This window comes from Budorcas taxicolor, chromosome 3, assembly GCF_023091745.1.
Source record: "Budorcas taxicolor isolate Tak-1 chromosome 3, Takin1.1, whole genome shotgun sequence".
Taxonomy (NCBI): Eukaryota; Metazoa; Chordata; class Mammalia; order Artiodactyla; family Bovidae; genus Budorcas; species Budorcas taxicolor.
This window is the reverse complement of record NC_068912.1, coordinates 54,896,522-54,918,873: the sequence shown is the minus strand read 5'-3', so window position 1 is coordinate 54,918,873 and position 22,352 is coordinate 54,896,522. Positions and strand designations below refer to the sequence as shown.

The 22,352-nt window shown below is 34.1% G+C and overlaps 1 protein-coding gene across 1 annotated transcript in view; it reads left to right on the top strand.

Moving 5' to 3' along the window:
• PKN2 (protein kinase N2) overlaps positions 1–15,848 on the top strand; it is a 90,391-nt gene extending 74,543 nt beyond the window's left edge. The window contains exons 15-21 of the mRNA XM_052636930.1: positions 626–802; positions 6,489–6,551; positions 7,828–7,904; positions 10,741–10,883; positions 14,825–14,932; positions 15,402–15,482; positions 15,569–15,848. Of these exons, the coding sequence (XP_052492890.1) occupies positions 626–802; positions 6,489–6,551; positions 7,828–7,904; positions 10,741–10,883; positions 14,825–14,932; positions 15,402–15,482; positions 15,569–15,772 (853 nt within the window). The 3' untranslated portion in view covers positions 15,773–15,848. The remainder of the gene's footprint in view (positions 1–625; positions 803–6,488; positions 6,552–7,827; positions 7,905–10,740; positions 10,884–14,824; positions 14,933–15,401; positions 15,483–15,568) is intronic.
• The last annotated feature ends 6,504 nt before the right edge of the window (positions 15,849–22,352 follow it).

Sequence of the window (22,352 nt, the reverse complement as noted above, 5' to 3'; positions counted from 1 at the left end):
TAGGTTGCTAAATCTTACTCTGATCAATTCCTGAAAATTTTTCACAATTCACTTCCATTTAGACTTTTTTATGATTACCACTAGTCTTATGTGTGCTACTCTGATACTGCTGCTGCTGCTAAGTCGCTTCAGTCGTGTCCGACTCTGTGCAACCCCAGAGATGGCAGCCCACCAGGCTCCTCCATCCCTGGGATTCTCCAGGCAAGAAGGGTTGCCATTTCCTTCTCCAGTGCATGAAAGTGAAAAATGAAAGTGAAGTCGCTCAGTCGTGTCCGACTCCTAGCGACCCCATGGACTGCAGCCCACCAGGCTCCTCCGTCCATGGGATTTTCCATGCAAGAGTACTGGAGTGGGGTGCCATTGCTTTCTGATACTATCAATAGTGAAATTTATGTCATGGTAATCATATTTAGTTTTCATTAATATATTTCTATTAAAGTTATTTATATATCACATAGCCCAAATTTTCAAAGCATTTATAGCAAAATGACATATTTTATGGTTTCAAAGTCATAATGTTTAAGAGCTTTGCTTATTTTAAGAGTTTAGTAATTTTTAAATAATGTTATTTGCAACTAGAACTTAAAAAAAAATACCAGTGATATTTTAATGTTTTCTCTTACAGCCTGATGTGTGAAAAAAGAATTTTTGAAACTGTGAACAGTGTAAGGCATCCCTTTTTGGTGAACCTTTTTGCATGTTTCCAAACCAAAGAGCATGTTTGCTTTGTAATGGAATATGCTGCCGGTGGGGACCTAATGATGCACATTCACACTGATGTCTTTTCTGAACCAAGAGCTGTGTGAGTATTTTAGACATTTCTCTGAGTTTCTTCATGACTTATTGCTTTCTGGGAAGGAAGAAAACTCTCTGAATTGTAGATATATTTTTTTCCCTCAAATGGAAAATAGAGGAAGGAGTCTTAGAACTCTTTACTTGCCTTTTTGCCATGTATAAATGTATCTATTTTTCTCTGTTGTTCATGTTGAAAATTTCATGTATTACCCTAAGTCACACTTGATAAGTTAGATATACCCTTTAGGTTTGTTTTAGTAGAATTTCTTTTTTTTCTAGTATATTTTACCCTAATTAATGCCATCTGGGACCATGGCTTTAAATATTAACTATACTCAAAGTACATTATTAAGTAAAAAAAAAAAATGTAGAAGAGTTCTTCTCATATATTTGTATGAAATATTTATATTTGCATTTTAAGGGGTAGTTTAAAATAGTATGCCTTAAGTATTAAAATACTTAATGCATATGCTTAAAATATCTCTGAAAAAATATAAAAGAAATTGATATGCATGGCACCTCCAATGAAGGGCGTAGAATCCAGATTTATGATAATAAATAACTGAGTGTACTGCTTAAAATTTATATTTCACTGAATACTTACTGGATGTCAGGTACTGTGTTAATTATTTTAATTTATCACCATAATCCTTTTTGTAGTTTTTGAGTGTGATATTATATGGAAATTTTGCTTATTCAGATGCAAAAGAATAAATAATAACAAACACTTGTGACTAAACATAATGTGTATATATTCTCCCCCTGTTGTTATCTCGGTTTTATAGCTCTTAAGTGTGGAACTAGGGATTTAACCCTAGGAAAATTTACTCTTAATAGCTACACTCTATGTGCAGGTGTTTACCAAATTTATGTCTCCAGCCCTTATATCGTTCCTAAACTTACAACTCTAATAGCATTCAGTAGCCAACTTGACTTTTCCCTTTATGTAGCTGACAAGTATTTCAAGTATCTCAAAATGAACTTCTGGTGTTTCCCATTTCCCCACACTTCACCCACCACTCCCCAGCCTGTTGCTCTTCTAGTCTTTTCTCTTACTAAATGGTAATACCATGTACCAGTTGTTCAGACCAAAATACAAGGAGTCATTCTTGATTCTCTTTTTTTCCTTACCTGCAACATGTAAATTCTGCCTCCAAAATATAAAAATCATAAACCAATGATTAGTAAATCTTTGTTGTTGTTGTTTAATCGCTAAGTTGAGACCGACTCTTTTGTGACCAAATGGACTGTAACCTGCCACGCTCCTCTGTCCATGTGATTTCCCAGGCAAGAATACTGGAGTGGGTTGTTGTTTCCTTCTCCAAGGTATTTTCCTGACCCAGGGATTGAACCTGCATCTCCTGAGTTGGCAGGAGGATTCTTTACCACAGGGAAGCTCAGTAAACCTTTATTGGGTTTATTATAAAATTTTTATCTCTTGTCTATATTCGGACAACTGACATTAGTGTGACATTTTTACTTTCCTCCCTTTATTTGATTCTTACCATAACCATTAGAGGTATAACAGAACAGATAGTACTGTCATATTTTCAAATTTCAAATATAGAAATAGGGCATTAGTTCTGGTGGATGGTGAAGCTTTCAATAAAGGAGGCAAAAGCCACAATATAATAGATAGCTATTAAAAATTTGTTACCTGCATATTTAAAAATTAAAAGCAGGCCATCTATACTATGCCTAGCCCTGTACTAACTGCTGTGGAAATTTTGTTTTTGTTTTGTTATGCTTTTTTTTGAGATAAATATAAATTCCTATTCTGCATTAACGTACTTTTTATTCTTTCTGAGAGTACAAATTACATAGTACCAATGAAACAATTAACCCCAGTGAAATACAAGAATAAAATGCTACATTGCAATACTTTATATCTGCAATAGCTCCCTCTGATCATTCAGATCTCACCTGCAGTGTCATTTCTTTGAAGGTCCTTTCTTGAGTACTTTATCTAAAATATCACTGTATCACTAATATCTAAATCAGGCCATTCTATTCTGTTTTATATTTTATGTTTTCCATACCACTTTATTTATATCTGAAATTGTCTTATTTATTTTTTACTTTTTTATTGTCTGTTTCCCCTCACTAAAGGGGCACAATGATCACTTATGTCTATTCTGTGTACTAGTGGAACACCTCGAGGGGAGGGGTGGCTCACATATACTACGCAAACATATTCTTATTGCTTGAGGCAATGGAATCAAAATTAGTCCTAGCCTTGCTGTGTTCTAGCTATGTGATTTTAAATAAGTTACTCTATGAGAGCTTCATTTTCTGTTTCTATGAAATATTTATCTTAAAGGTTTAATTTGAAAATACTCCCTGTACTTAGTTATTTACTAAGTATCATTCAGTTCAGGTCAGTTCAGTTGCTCAGTTGTGTCCAAATCTTTGCGACCCCATGAATCGCAGCACACCAGGCCCCCCTGTCCATCACCAACTCCCGGAGTTCACTCAGACTCACGTCCATCGAGTCAGTGATGCCATCCAGGCATCTCATCCTCTGTCCTCCCCTTCTCCTCCTGCTCCCAATCCCTCCCAGCATCAGAGTCTTTTCCATTGAGTCAACACTTCGCATGAGGTGGCCAAAGTACTGGAGTTTTAGCTTTAGCATCATTCCTTCCAAAGAAATCCCAGGGCTGATCTCCTTCAGAATGGACTGGTTGGATCTCCTTGCAGTCCAAGGGACTCTCAAGAGTCTTCTCCAACACCACAGTTCAAAAGCATCAATTCTTTGGCGCTCAGCTTTCTTCACAGTCCAACTCTCACATCCATACATGACCACTGGGAAAACCATAGCCTTGACTAGACGGACCTTAGTCAGCAAAGTAATGTCTCTGCTTTTGAACATGCTATCTAGGTTAGTCATAACTTTTCTTCCAAGGAGTAAGCGTCTTTTAATTTCATGGCTGCAGTCACCATCTCCAGTCATTTTGGAGCCCCCAAAAATAAAGTCTGACACTGTTTCCCCATCTATTTCCCATGAAGTGATGGGACCAGATGCCATGATCTTCGTTTTTTGAATGTTGAGCTTTAAGCCATCATTTTCACTCTCCTCTTTCACTTACATCAAGAGGCTTTTTAGTCCCTCTTCACTTTCTGCCATAAGAGTGGTGTCATCTGCATATCTGAGGTTATTGATATTTCTCCCGGCAATCTTGATTCCAGCTTCTGCTTCTTCCAGCCCAGCGTTTCTCATGATGTACTTTGCATATAAGTTAAATAAGCAGGGTGACAATATACAACTTTGACGTACTCCTTTTCCTGTTTGGAACCAGTCTGTTGTTCCATGTCCAATTCTAACTGTTGGGACAATCTTTTTACAAATAAAAGAGAAATCAAGGTAGTTTTATAATTTTCACAGTTTTGTTTTGCCACCAAAATAAATTTACTTTAAAAAAAAAAAACCACCTTAAACAAGTTTAGAATCACATTGTTTTAATGGACTTTACTTCTGATAATTATTTAAGGTCTAATGAATAATAAAATATTTATTAATAGTTGAATTTTAAAATTCTCAAAATTATGGCTACATCTTTATAAAAATAAGTAAACACAAAAGATATCTGTATTTTCTATATGTACACATAAATGCATTCTAAAAGTTTGAAGAACAATCACCAAACTAATAAGAGCAGTGGATAGTAGTGGTGTTAGGATGAGATGGAGATGTATGAAAGAAAAATTGTGCTTTGGGGTACGGGAGTTATGTGTTTTTTATTGAGGAAATATCCTTGTATTACTTGTAAAATTAAAATTCTCTTAAGTGTCTCCTTGTAGGCTGTTCTACACTGAAGACAGCCCTGCAGTTTTTAATTCATTCATTTGTTATTGACCTACCTCCTCATTCGTTAAGGCTATTGTGTATCAAGCATTTGCTCAGCATTTAGGCTGAACTCTGAAAAATACAAAGATGGTCCAGTCTCTCAAAAGTTGGTATTCTAGTTTGGATGAAGTTTTCCTAAGATCGAAACCTATTTAGCCAATTTCCAGACGTCTTCCCCTGTCCCAAGGCAATTTGAGGTCAATATCCAAACACAAACTCACTTTCCCCACAAAACTTGGGCTACTTCTGTATTTCTTCACCTCTTCATTATAATAAAAAGGAAACCTTGAGAATCATTTTCAGCTTTTCCTTCTCCCTCATCCTTTATATTAATAGCTAATGAGACACTAAGTCCTGTTGTGCTCATTTTAAAGTTTCTCTTAAATCCATCTCTTATTCTCTTTGTGGTCACTACATTAGAGGTTCTAATGATCTTTCATCGGTACTATCATTTTAGCCTTGCTGCTGCTGCTGCTAAGTCGCTTTAGTCGTGTCCGACTCTGCGACCCCATAGACAGCAGCCCACCAGGCTCCTCTGTCCCTGGGATTCTCCAGGCAAGAACACTGGAGTGGGTTGCCATTTCCTTCTCCAATGCATTAAAGCGAAACGTGAAAGTGAAGTCGCTCAGTCGTGTCCGACTCTTAGTGACCCCATGGACTGCAGCCTACCAGGCTCCTCCATCCATGGGATTTTCCAGGCAAGAGTACTGGAGTGGGGTGCCATTGCCTTCTGTTCCTTATCCCTCTGAATATCTACCTACTTGCACTCCAGCCTTCACACTACTATCAAGAAATTTCTCTAACATAAATCTGATCATTCCGCTCTCTTTAAAATGGTTTGATTCAGTATTGCTAAAAGAAGAATTTTCAGTACAGGTATACCTCCGAGATATTGCAAGTTCAATTCCAGACCATTGCAATAAAACAAATATCATAATAAAGTGAGTCATGTGAATTTTCTGGTTTCCCAGTGCATTTAAAAGTTGCATTTACACTATACTGTAGTCTATTAAGTGTATGATGGCATAAAAAATGTACATACTTCAATTAAGAAATACTTTGCTAAAAAATGATAACTATCATCTGAGCCTTTGTGATAGTAATGTCAGAGATCACAGATCACTGTAACAAACATAATGGTGATGAAAAAGTTTGAAATATTGAGAGAATTACTAAAGTGTGACACAGAGACTTGCCATGAGCAAATGCTGTTGGAAAAATGGCAACCATTGTGTTTCCATTCAGGGTTGCCACAAACCTTCAATTTGTTTAAAAAAAAACCAGAGTTATCTGTCAAACACAATAAAATTGAAAATGCAGTGAAACAAGGTATGCCTTTGTGCACAATATGACAATCAGGGTCTTTTGCAACTAAATCTCAGGCTGTCTTCCCAGCCTCATCTTCCACTGCTTCTTCCCTCAGCATTTACTTCAGCCACAAACTTGTTATTGGTTGTCAAACATGCTATGCCTTGTACACCGCTATTCCTTTCCCTTTTAGGGAAATGCCCTGTATTTCTCCCACAAAAGTTCTACCTTTTATAACATCCTTCTGCCTTTATAATGCATATTGTAATTGTTTCCAAAGAACCAGATCAGATATCTACTGTGAGGACTTAAGTGACTCCCACTCAGACGAAGTTAATGGCTTCCATTTTAGAGACTGTCTTTTTTTTTCTTATTTTTAAAACACTTAGCACATATCTTACATGTCTGGCACATAGTAAGGACTAAATAAATATTTGTGAAATGAATTAACTAGAGTTCTGCTTTGAAGCATAAAGTGTAAACTCTGGGATTCAAAAACAGTGTAATTTATTTAAATTCTTTGATTTAATTCTTGAAACAGATTTTATGCTGCATGTGTAGTTCTTGGGTTGCAGTATTTACATGAACACAAAATTGTTTATAGGTAAGTAAAATTTTGATACCTTCTAATTGCTTATTGATATGAAGTAGAATTAAAGATGATTAAGAATAGTTTGTGTTTAACCATCTTCATAATTTTCTCTTTCATATGTGTAAGTGACCACTAAAAAAGTTAAAACCCAATTTTGAAAGACATAGTTAACACAGTAATTATATAATGAACTTCTTTGTTACTGGTCCTCTGACCATTACCTAATTAGAATAGTCAAATTGTAAGCTGGCCTATGATAACACAATTTACCAACAATATTCATCCTGGTGAATATTTATATTCAGTTGATCATCTATAGAAAATTTCTGTAGACTACTACTACTGAAAATTTGTTCATGATAAATAGCTTGTGCCATTTTGCTTCCTTCATTAAGCCTTGCTTAATGAAGTGTACTTGAGGACATAGCTGATTAGCTGATGTATTTACTGGCACAAACTCCTTACCAAATTGTAGACCAGTTAGAAATACTTCATAGTCCAGCAGCTCGTCTGTGGGTAACACTTTGAATAGCATTGCTCTAGATCAGAAAAATTGTAGGAAGGCCAGTCAGAATTAAAAGACTATAAAGGTGAGTTTATTCAAACTTCTAACAATGTTTTCAAGGTAATGGTTTCCTCATGACCTTATTTTACTCAAAGAATAAAGTATTTTCAAGTTAATTTTTAATCATTTAGTATGACTTAATACCTTCCTCTTTATTTTGAATTATTCTCTTAGAATGTTAAACCTGCTTGCTTATACCTTATTTATGCTGTTCATTTGGCAATTCTTTCTTATGGATGGTATGCAGGGAATTCAAACAAGTCCGAGAGTTCCCTGGTGATCTAGTGGTTTGGATTCAGTGCTTTAACTACTGTAGACCAAGTTCAGTCCCTCGTACAGGAACTGAGATCTTGCATGCCACGTGGCATGGCCATTAACTTATTTATTTATTAAGCTTGAATAATATGAAAGTATAGGTATCATGAAAGATACATGAACTCTTCCTAAGCTTTAAAAGATATGTTTAAATAGATAAAACATTTCTCTTAGATACATTCTTACTTTTCTACATAGTGGGGGAATATTCAGAAATTATATTTTATAAAGTAACAATCTTGCCCAAAAAATATAGTATTTATAGTAAATCTCAAACCATAATATGAAAAAACTCATTTTTTAGTAAAGAGAAAGTATAACTCATATTAAAATGATGTTTCTACTTATTATCTACCAATTTTATTGATTTTTTTTTTTATTTTGCCTTTTTTTTTTTATCCTGAACAGAGATTTGAAGTTGGATAACTTATTGCTAGATACAGAGGGCTTTGTGAAAATTGCTGATTTTGGTCTTTGCAAAGAAGGTAATTGGATATTTTAAAGTGCCTTTTCTAATAAATTACTATTGCTTTGTGCTTTGGAAGTTTTCAAGTTTGTCTATGGAAAGCAAAATGTATTTTTTAATTTATTAAAAATTAAACTTTATGCTTTATTGAGATATTACAGATTGTTCATATAACCTAATCTATAACAATTATTAAGAATTTATTCTGTGAACATAAATAAGATTAGGTTTTCAGAAATCACAGTATGGAAAATAAGAGTCTCTTTGTATGGTTAATAATTTTGTCACTACTCTAAGAAAGCATTGGTTAATCACCAGATTTTTTGCTTTGCTATTATTGTGCAGAGTAAATTTAAATTACATATGCCTGAAAACCTCTCCTGCCTCTTAAATCTTTTAACATTTTAAATAGGAAAAAAATGCAAATGCCTCAAGAATCTTTTTTGTATATATATGTGTGTGTGTGTACACAGAAGTAAATAAACATCTAAACTGGAAAAATTTGAATTATATGTAGCATAAGAAAGTGTAAAAAGCATGGGCTTAGGCACCACCCTTGGATCCTGACTCTGCCACTTATTTGCTCTGTGTCTTTGGACAAGTTACTTCTAACCTCATGGAGTCTGTTTTCTCAGCTATAAAATTAATGTAATTCTTCTTGTTTAGGAGCATTATGGCAACTAGAGATAGTGCCACAGTTTGTGGCACTGTGCCTAATAAAGTAAATAGGTACATTTAATACATTGTATTGTAGGAAACATTGTCTCCCTCTCTACCCTGGTACTTCTTGTTTCTTATTCAGCTTTCTTTCCACCATATGCTGTAGTGCTTGACACATCTTAAGTATTCAGTGAGTGTTTAATTAATAAATAGTTGGATAAATAAATGAATGAATGAATTTTGTAAAGCTTTGTCCATTATTTACCCATTGACCTCCTAATTATTGAATCCAGTGAGTTTTTTTCTTTTATTGGCTCTCTCTGTATTGGACATGTATCGGATACTGTTGACTGCAGTGGTTTTGTTCTTTGGAGTCTGGCCTTAGCCCATTGCTATTCTTAGGGTAGTTTTTAGCTAGCAATTATATACTAATGATTCCCAAATCTATCATTTCCTTTCCAAACGTATATAGTCAACTATTTACTAGACAGTTTTACTTGAACAGTCAGTAGGTACCTGAATCACTATCTAAACAAAAATAGTTTCTTGTCCTCAGCCTCATTGGCAGTTGATGGAGCCATAATCCTGTCAGTCTCCCAGTCTGAAAATGTGAAATTGTGCTGGACTGTCTCCTCTTCATTACTTTCCACATCCAGTTAATCACCAAATTGCATTGACATCTACCTCCTTAATATTTGTTTTTTTTCAAACAATATTTAAGTTTTTCATCTCCCCTCTTATTTCCAATCATCATCTTGTTTTAACAAAGCTACTTTAATAGCCTCTTAACTTTTCTGTCTCTGTTCTTTTTCTTCCTCAAATCTCAACTTGCCATATAATTGCTAAAATACAAAAGAGGCCCATATAAATTTAAAGCTGAGCATGGTACGTCCCTACTGAAAACCTTCAGTGGCAAAGACGTGATATATGTTGCCTCACCTGATCTGCCTGCCTCCTTCTCCGGCCGGATCTCTCTCAGCTTGCTTCTTAGTACCTTCTGTTCCAGCAAAACCAAACTGCTTACAGTCTTTGTCTCTCCCCCACTGCCACTTATCTCAGCTCTATTTGCTGACTAACATCTGCTCACCCTTTATGCTTCTCAAGTATCACTTGAGCATATAAGTTACCTGAGACTCATCTGCTCCTATCCCAAGTACCAAGTCAGCTTTCTAAGATGATGTGATCATCATAAGATGAATGAGCTTTTAACACTTTAGAATACGTTCAGACATTTTCTTCAATAAGTAGAATTTTATTTGACTAATTTATTACTATATTTTGAGGAACATATTTGGGCTTCCCTTGTAGCTCAGTCAGTAAAGAATCTGCTTGCAATGCAGGAGACCTGGGTTCGATTCCTGGGTCAGGAAGATACCCTGGAGACGGAAATGGCATCCCACTCTAGTATTCTTGCTTGGAGAGTCCCATGGACAGAAGAGCCTGGCAGGCTACAGTCCATGGGGCTGCAAGAACCAGACACGATTTAGCGACTAAATATGAAGAATGTATTTAGAAAACCAGTTATCTAAAATGTTAATACTGTATCTCTATATAATATGATACACTCATTCAACTCTTAATTATCCAAGGGTTTGCTTTGGTAATTTTCAGACTATACTTAATGCTATTTTTATAATAAAGCAAGTAAGCATATTTTAAAATTTTAATTGACAGGGTAGAAATTAAAGTTTAGAATAAGTTTTTTTTTTCTTTTTAACTTGTTAGGAGCACTTATAAAGTAATGACAAGAAAGAAAAAATAAGTAGTAAAATGAAACATGGAAATTTTATTTATTTGTATCCATTAATTAAATAATAGAGTTGCAGTTTACTCCATATTAATTCTTAGCATTTTCTTTAAAGTCTTTTTCATGGGCTACCCCGGTGGTCCAGTGATCAGGACTCTGAGCTCTCAGTACAGAGGATCTGGATTTGATTCCGGATCAGGGAACTAGAGCCCACGTTCCACAGCTTAAAGATCCTGCATGCTGCAACTAAAGATTCTGTGTGCTGCAGCTAGGATCTGGTGAAGTAAAAAATAAATAAATAAATATAAAGAAAGAATCTCTGATGTATTTTGAGTTTGATCACCATGCACAAATGTACACCTTTAATTTTGCTTCCTAATGATATCTTCTGACTCTTAACGCTAGATTTTTTCTTTGCTAACAAATATTTGCATTTTATCTTTTTCAGGAATGGGATATGGAGACAGAACAAGCACATTTTGTGGCACTCCTGAATTTCTTGCCCCAGAAGTTTTAACAGAAACATCCTATACAAGGGCTGTAGATTGGTGGGGCCTTGGTGTCCTTATATATGAAATGCTCGTTGGTGAGGTATGTAGTATAAGATAGATAAAGGGAAAGATGATTGAGAGAACAAAGCATGTCATTTATAAAACCACTTAATATGTTTCCTGCATAAATAGAACTTAAGCTTTATAATTACTTACATGTATTAGTAATGCTTATGATCCTATATTACCTTCACTGTCTTTTTTCAGGTTTTTATATTTGTGGAATGTATATCAGTGTTTTGAAAATAGTTTATTTTAGTGTTGCTATGGGCTTCCCAGGTGGCGCTAGTGGTAAAGAACCTGCCTCTTGTGCAGGTAGACGTAAGAAATCAGGTTCAATCCCTGGATCGGGAAGATCCCCTGGAGGAGGGCAAAGTAACCTACTCCAGTATTCTTGCCTGGAGAATTCCATGGACAAAGGAGCCTGGTGGGCTCCAGTCCATGGGGTCACAGAGCATAGGATGCAACTGAAGTGATCTAGCACACTGGCATGGTTATATTTTATGATTTTTAAACGCAGTCATACATAACTGATCTTTGCATAGGAAATAGAAAGCAGGAAGACTGATAAGAGGAATGTACTCTGTATCTGTAAGGAAAAGTCAGCTATACATTGGTCAGAAGTAAATGTTACCTTCAGAAGCAATATAGCAGAATTAAAAAGATTAACATTTTTTTCCTACTATTTTCTTTATATTAATTTAAAATAAATTTCTGGGGATAACTTAGTTTTACACAGAAATTGTTACCACTTAGAAAACAGTGAATTATAACTAATTAATAGAACAGTAAGAAGAGATTAATCTATTTTGTCATAAATTGTTGAAAATTATTAATTAGGGTGGAATTAAGAAAGAGTAAATATTTAGACAAGTAATTGAAAACTACTTAGATGGGCTTGATGGTCTTGAGATGAAAGAAAAATTTTCATAGGGAATTGGTTCCTTGTTATACAGTTTTTCCAATGCCAGTGACCAACCTTGTACATTCTAGGCATGAAAAAACTAGTAGCTGAATGAATGAATGAATAGCTAAAATTTTTTTTTGATAAACCAAAAATAATACTTTACTGGGAAAATCAGGTCAGACATACTAGGCACAGAATATATTCTAAAGAAAAAGAAAACAAAATTCTGAGTATACAACATTTGCACTTGACCTTCAACTATATCTCATTGATACAGAAGTGGATGGATAGAATAAATCTGTATTAGTCAGACTTCTTGCTGCTGCTGGTGCTGCTAAGGCACTTCAGTCGGTCCGACTCGGTGTGACCCCATAGACGGCAGCCCATCAGGCTCCCCCATCCCTGGGATTCTCCAGGCAAGAACCCTGGAGTGGGTTGCCATTTCCTTCTCCAATGTGTGAAAGTGAAAAGTGAAAAGTCAGTCGTGTCTGACTCTTCGTGACCCCTTGGGCTGCAGCCTGCCAGGCTCCTCTGAACATGGGATTTTCCAGGCAAGAGTACTGGAGTGGGTTGCTATTGCCTTCTCCAGGCTAAATTGTTGAATGTCAGAAATTTCTAGTTTTGCTCTGTGATTGTCATTTAGTGGCACTTATCCCAAACAAGTAAATAAATGATTTTAGTTCATCCACTGACAGTGCCCTTTGATATGTAAATTGCAATGGAAACTTGGATAAGATTGAAAAGAAATAGTGAATTAAAATATATACTATGTGCCGGCACTGTTCTATGTGCTTTATAAGTATTAGCTCACTTAATTTTTCATCAGCCTTTAATGAGCTCAATAGTAGTCTTATGTTTATTTCCAGATGCATAATTAGAGACACAAAGAAGTTAGTAACTTTGAAGTTTTACAGCTCTCATATAGTGGAGCTTGGATTTTAACTTAATCTCTAAACCATTGTACTTTGCTGCCTCCAAGATAGGGTATCCACACAAATTTATTTCACCTCTGTTTAGAAAAGAGAAAAGCATACAGTGCTTTAAGACAGAAAGATATATTTTACACCTTATTTGCAGTTTTCTTTACTTTCTACAAGTGCCAGAAGTACCATAAATAGTTGTTTCTATAAGCTCTGATATACTTAAACATTTTTTTTAAATAACATTTTTGTTGCTTTTTTTTTTAGTGTTCAATTATGTATGAGATTTGTTACCAAAAATTAGATGCTTGCTTAAAATTTACTCTTCATATTGGCGATGACATGCAAAAAATGAGAGTCTATTATCAAATACTATAGAATTAAGAGCCAGTTAATTTTACTCCCCTTGATTCTAAAGTATCTGGGAGATTGGGCAGTGAACAGTGAGGAAGTTCCTGTTTCATATTGTTTAAAGGAACTTCTCATTGGTTAAGCTCTTACCAAGAGATAAAAGACAGTGAATCTGGCTATTTCTTCACAATTGCCTTTTGCAATTTAATTTCTTTTTAGCACCTCCATAAAAGGAGAATTGGGAAAAGAAACTTAAAACTCACTGGTACATATATTTTGTAATTTTATAGCACTGGTGAAATCTTATCATTACCTTTTCTTAAATTTATAAAAGTGAGGTTTGGCTAAAGTTTATATCTAATTCCTCTATTAATACAAATGATTGAAAACTTACTGGATATATCATATTTTCAAATTTGTATGAGTTGTTAGGACTTGAATCAACCCTAGGAATAAGCTAACATCAGGTCCCCTTTCTGTGTGCAAAGAGTGAAGGTATCAGAGAAGTTTAAAATAACCTTAGATACTGGACTTAGATCCTTGACATCTGAACAGACTATTGAATTCTTTTAATATGTGCTTAAAATAGATTTGTTAACCTTCCATTGTTAGTACTGTTAGCTTATAATTGATTTGCAGAAAAAAAACTTTTAACAGCTTAACAAGTATGTAAATATATTTTCACTATTCAAAGACCTGTGGAGTGAGTTTTCAAATACAAAATTGACTTATCAGATAGGAGTCAAAATTGCTTCGTATTACCATATGAAATTCTCATTGAAAATCCTTGTGAAATAGGATTTTCCCCTGACTTATTGTCTCAACCCCTGAAATTATATTGTCCCATATAACAGGTATTCAGTGTATGTATTTTGAGTGAATAAATGATCAAGCCTGATTTTGATACAACAAGCCTGAGTTTTATCAAGCCAAAACTGAAATTTTGGTAACTGAAAAGTTTGAAATTTTCTTAGATACAAACAATAATATTAGCAGTTCAGCTTTAGTATATTGGGTTCTGAAATGATTTTCATAGGTTCCTCAGGTCAGAGATCCCTCTCTTGTTGATACTGCTTTCTGCTTGGCTCTTGTTCTTTAACAACCAACAGGAAGTAAGCAGCCAAATCTAAGGTGCCTGAAATTCTGAGGTAATAAGTCATATTTCATAGTCATATTTTCAGTGTAGTTGAGAGTTTATCCCCATGTACATCAAATTGTTATACTGAATGTTTATTTAACTACTTTTTTTATTACTCAGCATAATTACTGTCACTATGAGCAACCATCTTAACATTCTTCTGCTGAACTGCCTCAAGACCTGTTGTGTATAGAGCATTAAGTACGCCTGGAAATAATGTGTTTTTTGGCTCCTTTCAGTTTAATTTTGTTTACAGTTGCTTCTTAGTACAATCAAATTGTCTCTAATTGTGTTTTACCATTATTAATTTGCTATTGACTGTGGAATTCAGAACACATTCATGTCTGATATATCTCCACAAACTGTGCTTCCCTCTGTAGTAACACTTCACCTTATGCATTTCCTTCTTTCTGTCTTTCCACAAGATTTCAGTAAGCATATATGGTGTGTCCTCTGGATAATACATACATATCTATTGTGTGTCTGTTGTAGCTTCTTGTAGTCCTTATTTGTTTTGGTGGAAGGTTTTTGTTTGATTTTTTTTTCCTTTTTCTTTTTCTTAGTTTTCTCACTACATTGTTCTTTGTTGTGTTTCAGAACTTTGAATAGATAAGATTTTACTGTATTGAAACTCATTTTGACTAACTCAGAGATATTTCTTCTAGTCTCCCTTTCCTGGTGATGATGAAGAGGAGGTCTTTGACAGTATTGTAAATGATGAAGTAAGGTATCCAAGGTTCTTATCTACAGAAGCCATTTCAATAATGAGAAGGGTAAGAATTTTGTTTTAATATATATGTTTTATTTATAAAATAAATAGGATACTCAAATACTTTGGCCACCTGATGCAAAGAACTGGCTCATTGGAAAAGACCCTAATGCTGGGAAAGATTGAAGGCAGGAGGAGAAGGGGACAACAGAGGATAAGAGGTTGGATGGCATCACCAACTCAATGGATATGAGTTTGAGCAAGTTCAGAGAGTTGGTAATAGACAGCGAAGCCTGGTGGTAATGGACAGGGAAGTCCACGGGGTTTCAAAGAGTCAGACACGACTGAGCGACTGAACTGACTGATATTAAGAATATGTCCCAGTAGCATTTTAGAAATTGTTTTTCAGTCATAGATGTTCGTGGTTTAGACAAACACATACCAAAAGAAACTCTAAAAGGTTGCAAGTTACGAGAATCCTTCTCAGTGACTCTCTGGTTTTATTTTTACTTTCTTCCTTTGCATTGTGTTAGTTATTAAGAAGAAATCCTGAGCGACGCCTTGGAGCTGGTGAAAAAGATGCAGAGGACGTGAAAAAACACCCATTTTTCCGAGTAAGTGTGAAAGTTTACAAATTTTCTGATACTCGAGCAGTTAGAAGTAGGAAACTAAACTGGTCATTTTATATTTTGTAATCCAGCTAATTGATTGGAGCGCTCTGATGGACAAAAAAGTTAAGCCACCATTTGTACCTACAATTAGAGGACGAGAAGATGTTAGTAATTTTGATGATGAATTTACCTCAGAAGCACCTATTCTGACTCCACCTCGAGAACCAAGGATACTTTCAGAAGAGGAGCAAGAAATGTTCAGAGATTTTGACTACATTGCTGATTGGTGTTAAGTTCCTACACACTGTGAAACCAAGCAGACTGACTCACAAGAAGACCTCTTAAAAATAGCAGCCCTTCATTTGCTCTCTGTGCCAACAAAAGTTTCTGAGTTTTTTTAAACATATGAAGATGTGTTTAAAAGTACTATTCTAATACCTTCTTGAAAAGTGGCTTTTCAATGTATTTTAAGCAAAATTCTGAACACTGGAAACAGTTTCATGGAGTTTAAGCTGAATGAACATTGGCCATGAAAATCTATCACAAATGAATACTTTTGGATCAATAGTCTTATTTTTTAAAATCAGAGGGGAAAAAAAACACTCTTCTACAGTCCCTAGCTTTGCCGTATGTCTGCCTTAAATGGAAGGAAAGTTAATTAGTTAATTTTCCTTAGGTGTGTTTTACAAAAACAGGAAAAGAGGGCTTAGGATGTTATTACTATTCACACGTAGTATGATTCTGTTTGAATAAGGCAAATGCTCTTATTTTTTTAAAGAAATTACTGTAATATCCAAAAAAATGTAGTAATAGTTTGTGCACATTTTGGGGCTTTTTAAAAATGAAATGAATTGATGTCTTGTATTATACATTTTCTATATTTATTAGAAAATTTTTATTGCCTTATCTTTACCAACCATGTAACAGAGCCTCATAGCTTTCCGACTGAGCTACTTGCCAAACGATCTTATTAAATCAACCATGCTGAAACAAACAGGAACAACGAAACATCTGCATTTACTTAGAATTTTAAGAATGAGGACTTTATGATCATCCTGAACCAAGATACTGTTTTTACCTGTATGCATTCCCAAAGTCTAGATGCTTAGTACATTCAGTCGTGCTTTCTTCCAGAATCAGTGAACTGATGGCTCCTTTTTTTGATACGCATTGTACATTTACCAACCTAGTTCATCTTGTTCTTGTGTCTACTGTAGAAGGGAACTATATCTTTGTTAAAACATATGGATTATCCTTGTATACATGCTGTGAACATGTATATGTGCAAGTTGTAATGTATTCTATGTTGTAGGTTTATTATTTAATTTCACCACTTCATCACTTTTGTACAGTGGCCAAGCAGACACCTCAGACTCCAGCATTTACATTAAGTTCGTTTGTACATTTTAGGCCACTGGATCCAGATTTTATATTGGCAGTTACTGAGGGCAGAAGCAATATATTATAACAGAATGTATAAATATTTTTGATAAAACAGTCTATATTTTATAAAAATTATTATAACACTAAAGCTGTACCTCAAAAGTCTCAAAAATAATTTGATCAAATACTTTGTACAAGGATCCATTTTGTGGCTTTTTAATGCCCTTATAGGAAAGTCTTTTTGCAAGCCATGACTTTTCTACTTGCCTGGAGTTTTGGGTTTTTTTTTGTTTGTTTTGTTTCAGTTATTTTCCCTCCTGGTCCATGACTTTATTGTTTTTCCTTAGTTCAATAATAACATCTTTGATTCCATGCTTAGCATGTTAGGGTCGTCATACCTCAGGAATAGCAAGTTGTTAACTAACCAATAATGAGTTAACCATTTAATCACTATTGTCTTATGTCTTAAAAAATGCTGAAGTTTAAATCCTATGAGAAAATGAAATCCTGTTGATTTATAGAGGTTTTTTGAGCTTAAAACATATATGAATATTCCACCTTGCCAGGGTATGTTGGCATGTTTTTGCTATACTCTGAGAACAGTTAAAAATGTTCAGAGATAATTTCTATTTCCTTATAAATTGATTATAAACCATGATCCCTTGGGGGAAAATCTTATAGGAAAAGGGAGCAATATGTTGTTTTAAAATTATTTTAAAATGCCAGTTCACTTCCTTGGTAAAGGACAATAGAGGATCTTAGTTAAACTGTCTGCTTTTAATTTAAACAGTGTTAATACAACATTAAAAAAACACTAAATACTTTTGAGGTACAGTCTGCTCACCTTTTCTGGTTCTCAAATATGCATAGAAAGCAATGTCTAAAATAGGTTTTTAGCATTAAAAACTGACATAGCATTTTGTAACTACACAGTGTACAGAATTTTTTTTTAATTAACGTCAATCACTAAAAAAATTAGAGGGCAGGGTATATTCACACAATTAAGCTGAAGAAAGCACTAATTTTTTTCTGTAGTTAAAAAATATATATATTTTAGTCAGATTAAAAATTTTTAAACTCTATAGAGTGTAAATATATTTTGTTATTACTGTATGTGTAAGTGACTGCTCAAGCACTTTGTAAGGAAATTAGGATATTTTAGAATGGTACACTATGCATTCAAATGAAATGTGCCTTTATGTCATTTTAACAAAAAGTGTTTTGCAGTCATAAATTACCACAAATGCACAAATTAAAGTTTAAATAGATTGTAATTTGTAACTTTGTTTTTAAGTATTATTTCCTTTTGGAAACTTACTATTGGTCAAAATATGTATTCGCTTTACTATATTCAAGATCTTGAAGACAAGTTAGCTTTAGTTAATCTTCTTGCAGGTTCTTTTAGTCCTGGGGAAGGGCAAAATCATTAAGAATCAAACTCAATTTTCTACTTCACTGGTAACACTGGGGAAATTTTGCATTTTTTTCCTGTAAGTTTAGTAGCATCTTTCATTCAGTGGTTACTTATGCAATGCCTTCTGTGTGCTAGACACTAAGGATAGAAAAGTACAAAAAAGAAAGCACCAGAGTCTTCATAAATGAAGAATGGTATACATTAATGCTAAAATGTATTATATGTACTTTTGTTTGAGATTAATTTATTTAATTTTAAGACATGACTTTTTGAAAATAGGTAAACAAAAACAGATTACTAGCCATTTTGTAGTCATCTTATTAAAAATTATGAATGGAATATTTTAGAAATGTAAAAAAGATCCATGCTATCTCTGTGACACAAATTAAGGTCATAATGTAAGCCACCATTATATGTTGACTAAGTGAAAGCTGCATTATAGATTGAAGTCTAACAGAAGTTTTACAAGTGCTGCTAATCTTTCCAAAGCACTGAGGGGTGAGTATGAGAAACCCAAAAGAACAAATGCCAACCCATGGATCGCATTTTTAATTCAGAATTCTTATTTACCTTCTAGCTATTTTTTGATATCTAGTGTTTCTCTGATATAAGCTTCATATGTATATACAAATATAACTATGTGTATTTATAAACATGTATATAAATATATACATATATAAATAGAGGTAAGTTTTTAAAGTATCTTTTAAGTGTCAAAGATCTTGCATGATTTCTACTTCTAGTATCATGACTAAGTAGAAGCTCTCAGACATCCAAAAGGACACATATTTTGAGTCATTGCTAGTCTCATTAAAGATAAAAGTGGTCTCTGGCAATTCCTCACTCCAAAATAGTCAAACTTTTGAGCATGAATCTGGACACATGAGGGCTTCAGCATCTAAGAGTTAGGGAGTAGCCAAGCACAAGAGTGAGAATACTCAGAGATGGGGAGATTAGTCCAGCGAAGTTGGAAGTTGGAGAGGATAAGAGCCAGGATGGAGGGTAGCTGACTTTGGAAATGTAGGCACCGAGAAGAAATAGAGTTGCCAAGGACGGATTTCTGTAGCACCACTGTTATGGGGATAACAAACTTTGGAATTGCAATAGAACTTACATTCTGTGCTAAAATTCTCTAGAGGAGCTCAAGTTCTATTTTACGTATCACTGTCTGTCTACTAGTAGAATCAAATATTTTCTGAATGAAAACTTCTCTGGGATGGAAATATATAGGATTTTCACAAATTAAAATCAAGCAGTACACTATCACAGATCACCAAATAGATGAGTGACAGGAAGTTATCTTTAATGCAGCCAATAAAAAAAGCAAATACAGACATCCCCTTCAAAAGATTGCAAATATTAGGATCCTTAGATACAGAATATAACTATATAAAAATGTTATATGCCTAAAATTTACCAGCATAAATATGTAAAATGATATTTGAAAGCAATTAACATTTTGGAAATTTTTAAAATATATATATATATAATTTACCAAGTTTGAAACTCAGTGGAAGCATTACAGCACATGAGAAAGGTGAAAAAAGAACTTAGTAAGTCAAATAAAGCAATGAGAAAATGAAAAATATGAAAGGAGTTCTAAGAGGTATGGAAGATGGAAGGGAGACTCAATCAGAAGGAATGGAAGAGAGGCAGTATGTAAAGAGATAATGGCTGTGAATTTCCCAGAGATGAAAAATATTTAAGAAGTACCATATTCTCCATGCAGAAACACAAATTTATACATAGAATCACTGTTGTGAAGCTGCAAACCACAAAGACAACATCTTGAAAATAGGCAGGGGAAAGGACTAATAGAATAAGGGCTTCCCTGATGGCTCAGACAGTAAAGAGTCTGCCTGCGGTAACAGGAGACCCGGGTTCCATCCCTGGGTCAGGAAGATCCTCTAGAGAAGGAAATGGCTGCCCACTCCAGTACTCTTGCCTGGACAATTCCATCATTGTAGTGAAACTGCAGACCGCAAAGACAACATTTTGAAAATACTAGGGAGAAAGGACTAATTATCTATGAAGGAAAGACAAAGAGTTAACTTTTCAATAGCAACAGTAGAAGGAGTGGAATATTATTTTCAGAGCATTGAAAAATGAAATGTCAACCTGGAATTGTGTAGAAAGTAAATTATTTTTTTAAGAATCTAGCAGTTATAAATATTTTTTAAAAGAGGGTTTGGATCGAGAGTCACACTCAAAAGGAAGTGCTTCAAGAAGAAAGAAAATGATCCCAAAATGATGATCTAAGATACAAAAAAAGGCTTGTAAGCAAATAAAATGGTAAACAAGGAAATCTAAATAAACCAAGTCCACACGTAGAAGCCTTTTTTTCCCTAGGTTAAGTCAACAGAAACCTGGATAGCAAATGTAAAAAAACGGAGAGAAGATCAGAGCTAAAGTATTCTGTTGTGTTGTTGGGGTGTTGAGGTATTGATTAACTTTAGTTAAATGTGTAATCATCAAATGTCAAGGATATTCACTGAAAGAATATAGTATATATAAATTCCAAATCAAAGATAAGATGGTGGAAGTCTAAATGTATAGCAATGTAAATAGAGAAAGCTGACTGACTAGTTAAAAGCAAAGTAAAAAAGGAAATTGACTTTATAATATTAAAAGCTCAATCTAAAATATACATACATAGAGAAGTTGAAAGTAAAAGGAGGAGAAAATATATATAATGCAAAAACTAGTCAAACTGAAGCTGTGCTGGCTTTACTTAAGATCGAACAAAACTGATTTTCGATGCATCTTGAAAAAAAGACGTTTTTGTCACCAAGAGTAGAGTGTTTCCACACAATGATAAAAGATTAAATTCACCAAAAAGGTACAGTAATTCAAAGCACATATGTATCTAATAAAGTAGTCTCTAAATACAAACTTTAATAGCTACTTAAAAATAACAAATATTCATTAGGGTGGAAGAGTTCAACTCACATTCTTGGACAACAGACTTTTTAATTAGCAAAGATATAAAATGTTGAAAACAATAAGCTTGGTCCAGTGGACATACATAGATTTTTGCATCCAACAATTAAGAGAATCTACATTCTTTTCAAATACATTTACATTTACAGAATGGAGCATTTATAAAAATTGCAGAAAATTATAAAATTATACCAATTATATTTTCTAACTAGTTAGAACAAAAAGATTAAATATATAAATTTTATCTCATAAATAATGATATAAAAATACTAAAAAATATTACCAAATCAGATTCAGTGATATATACAAAACACACTATTCCATTAGCAAATTAAGGATGACTTAGTATTAGAAAATCTATAATTGTCATTTACCATAGTAACAGGTTATAGAAGAAAAGGTAACAGATTTAGAAACAGCTGATCACATTCATGCTTTAATAGGGCTTGGCAGAGTTGGTTAAACTGATAAGTGATATATATAGTAAGACAAAAAACACAAGTAAGAAAACTCAGTGGCATCATCCCATATGAGGAAACATTCTCTTTAAAACTAGGGAATAGGGCTAGGATGCCTGTCATTACTACTTTTCAACATTGAACTCTGCTATTCTCAATAATATAAGCATTCAAAGGAGGATGTAAAATGGTTATTATTTGCAGGTAATATGATTATCAACCTAGAAAACTCAAAGACTACAATTCGCTAACAATCATAGTTGATCTAAGATTCTGGTTATAAGATGAAGATACAGAAAGCCGGTGGCATGTCTTTGGATCATTATCAAGTAATTAGAATACAAAATATTTTTAAAAACCAACCTTACAATAGCAACGAAATTTAAGTTACCTAAAAATAAATTTAACAAAAGATGTGCAAAATCAGTTGTTCTTGTTTTTTTTTTTTAATTCTTCATGGGAAGACGTTAAAGAAGACCTAAGTAAATGTAAAACTATCTCATCTTATCATGTGCTGCCAAGTTTTCCTCAAATTGCTCTGTAGGTTTAATGCAATTCCCGTCAGAGTTTCAACATTTTTTTTTGGTAGAACTTTACAGGTTCATTCTAAAATTTACATGGGGCTTCCCTGGTAGCTCAGCTCTTAAAGAATCCGCCTGCAATGCAGGAGACCCCGGT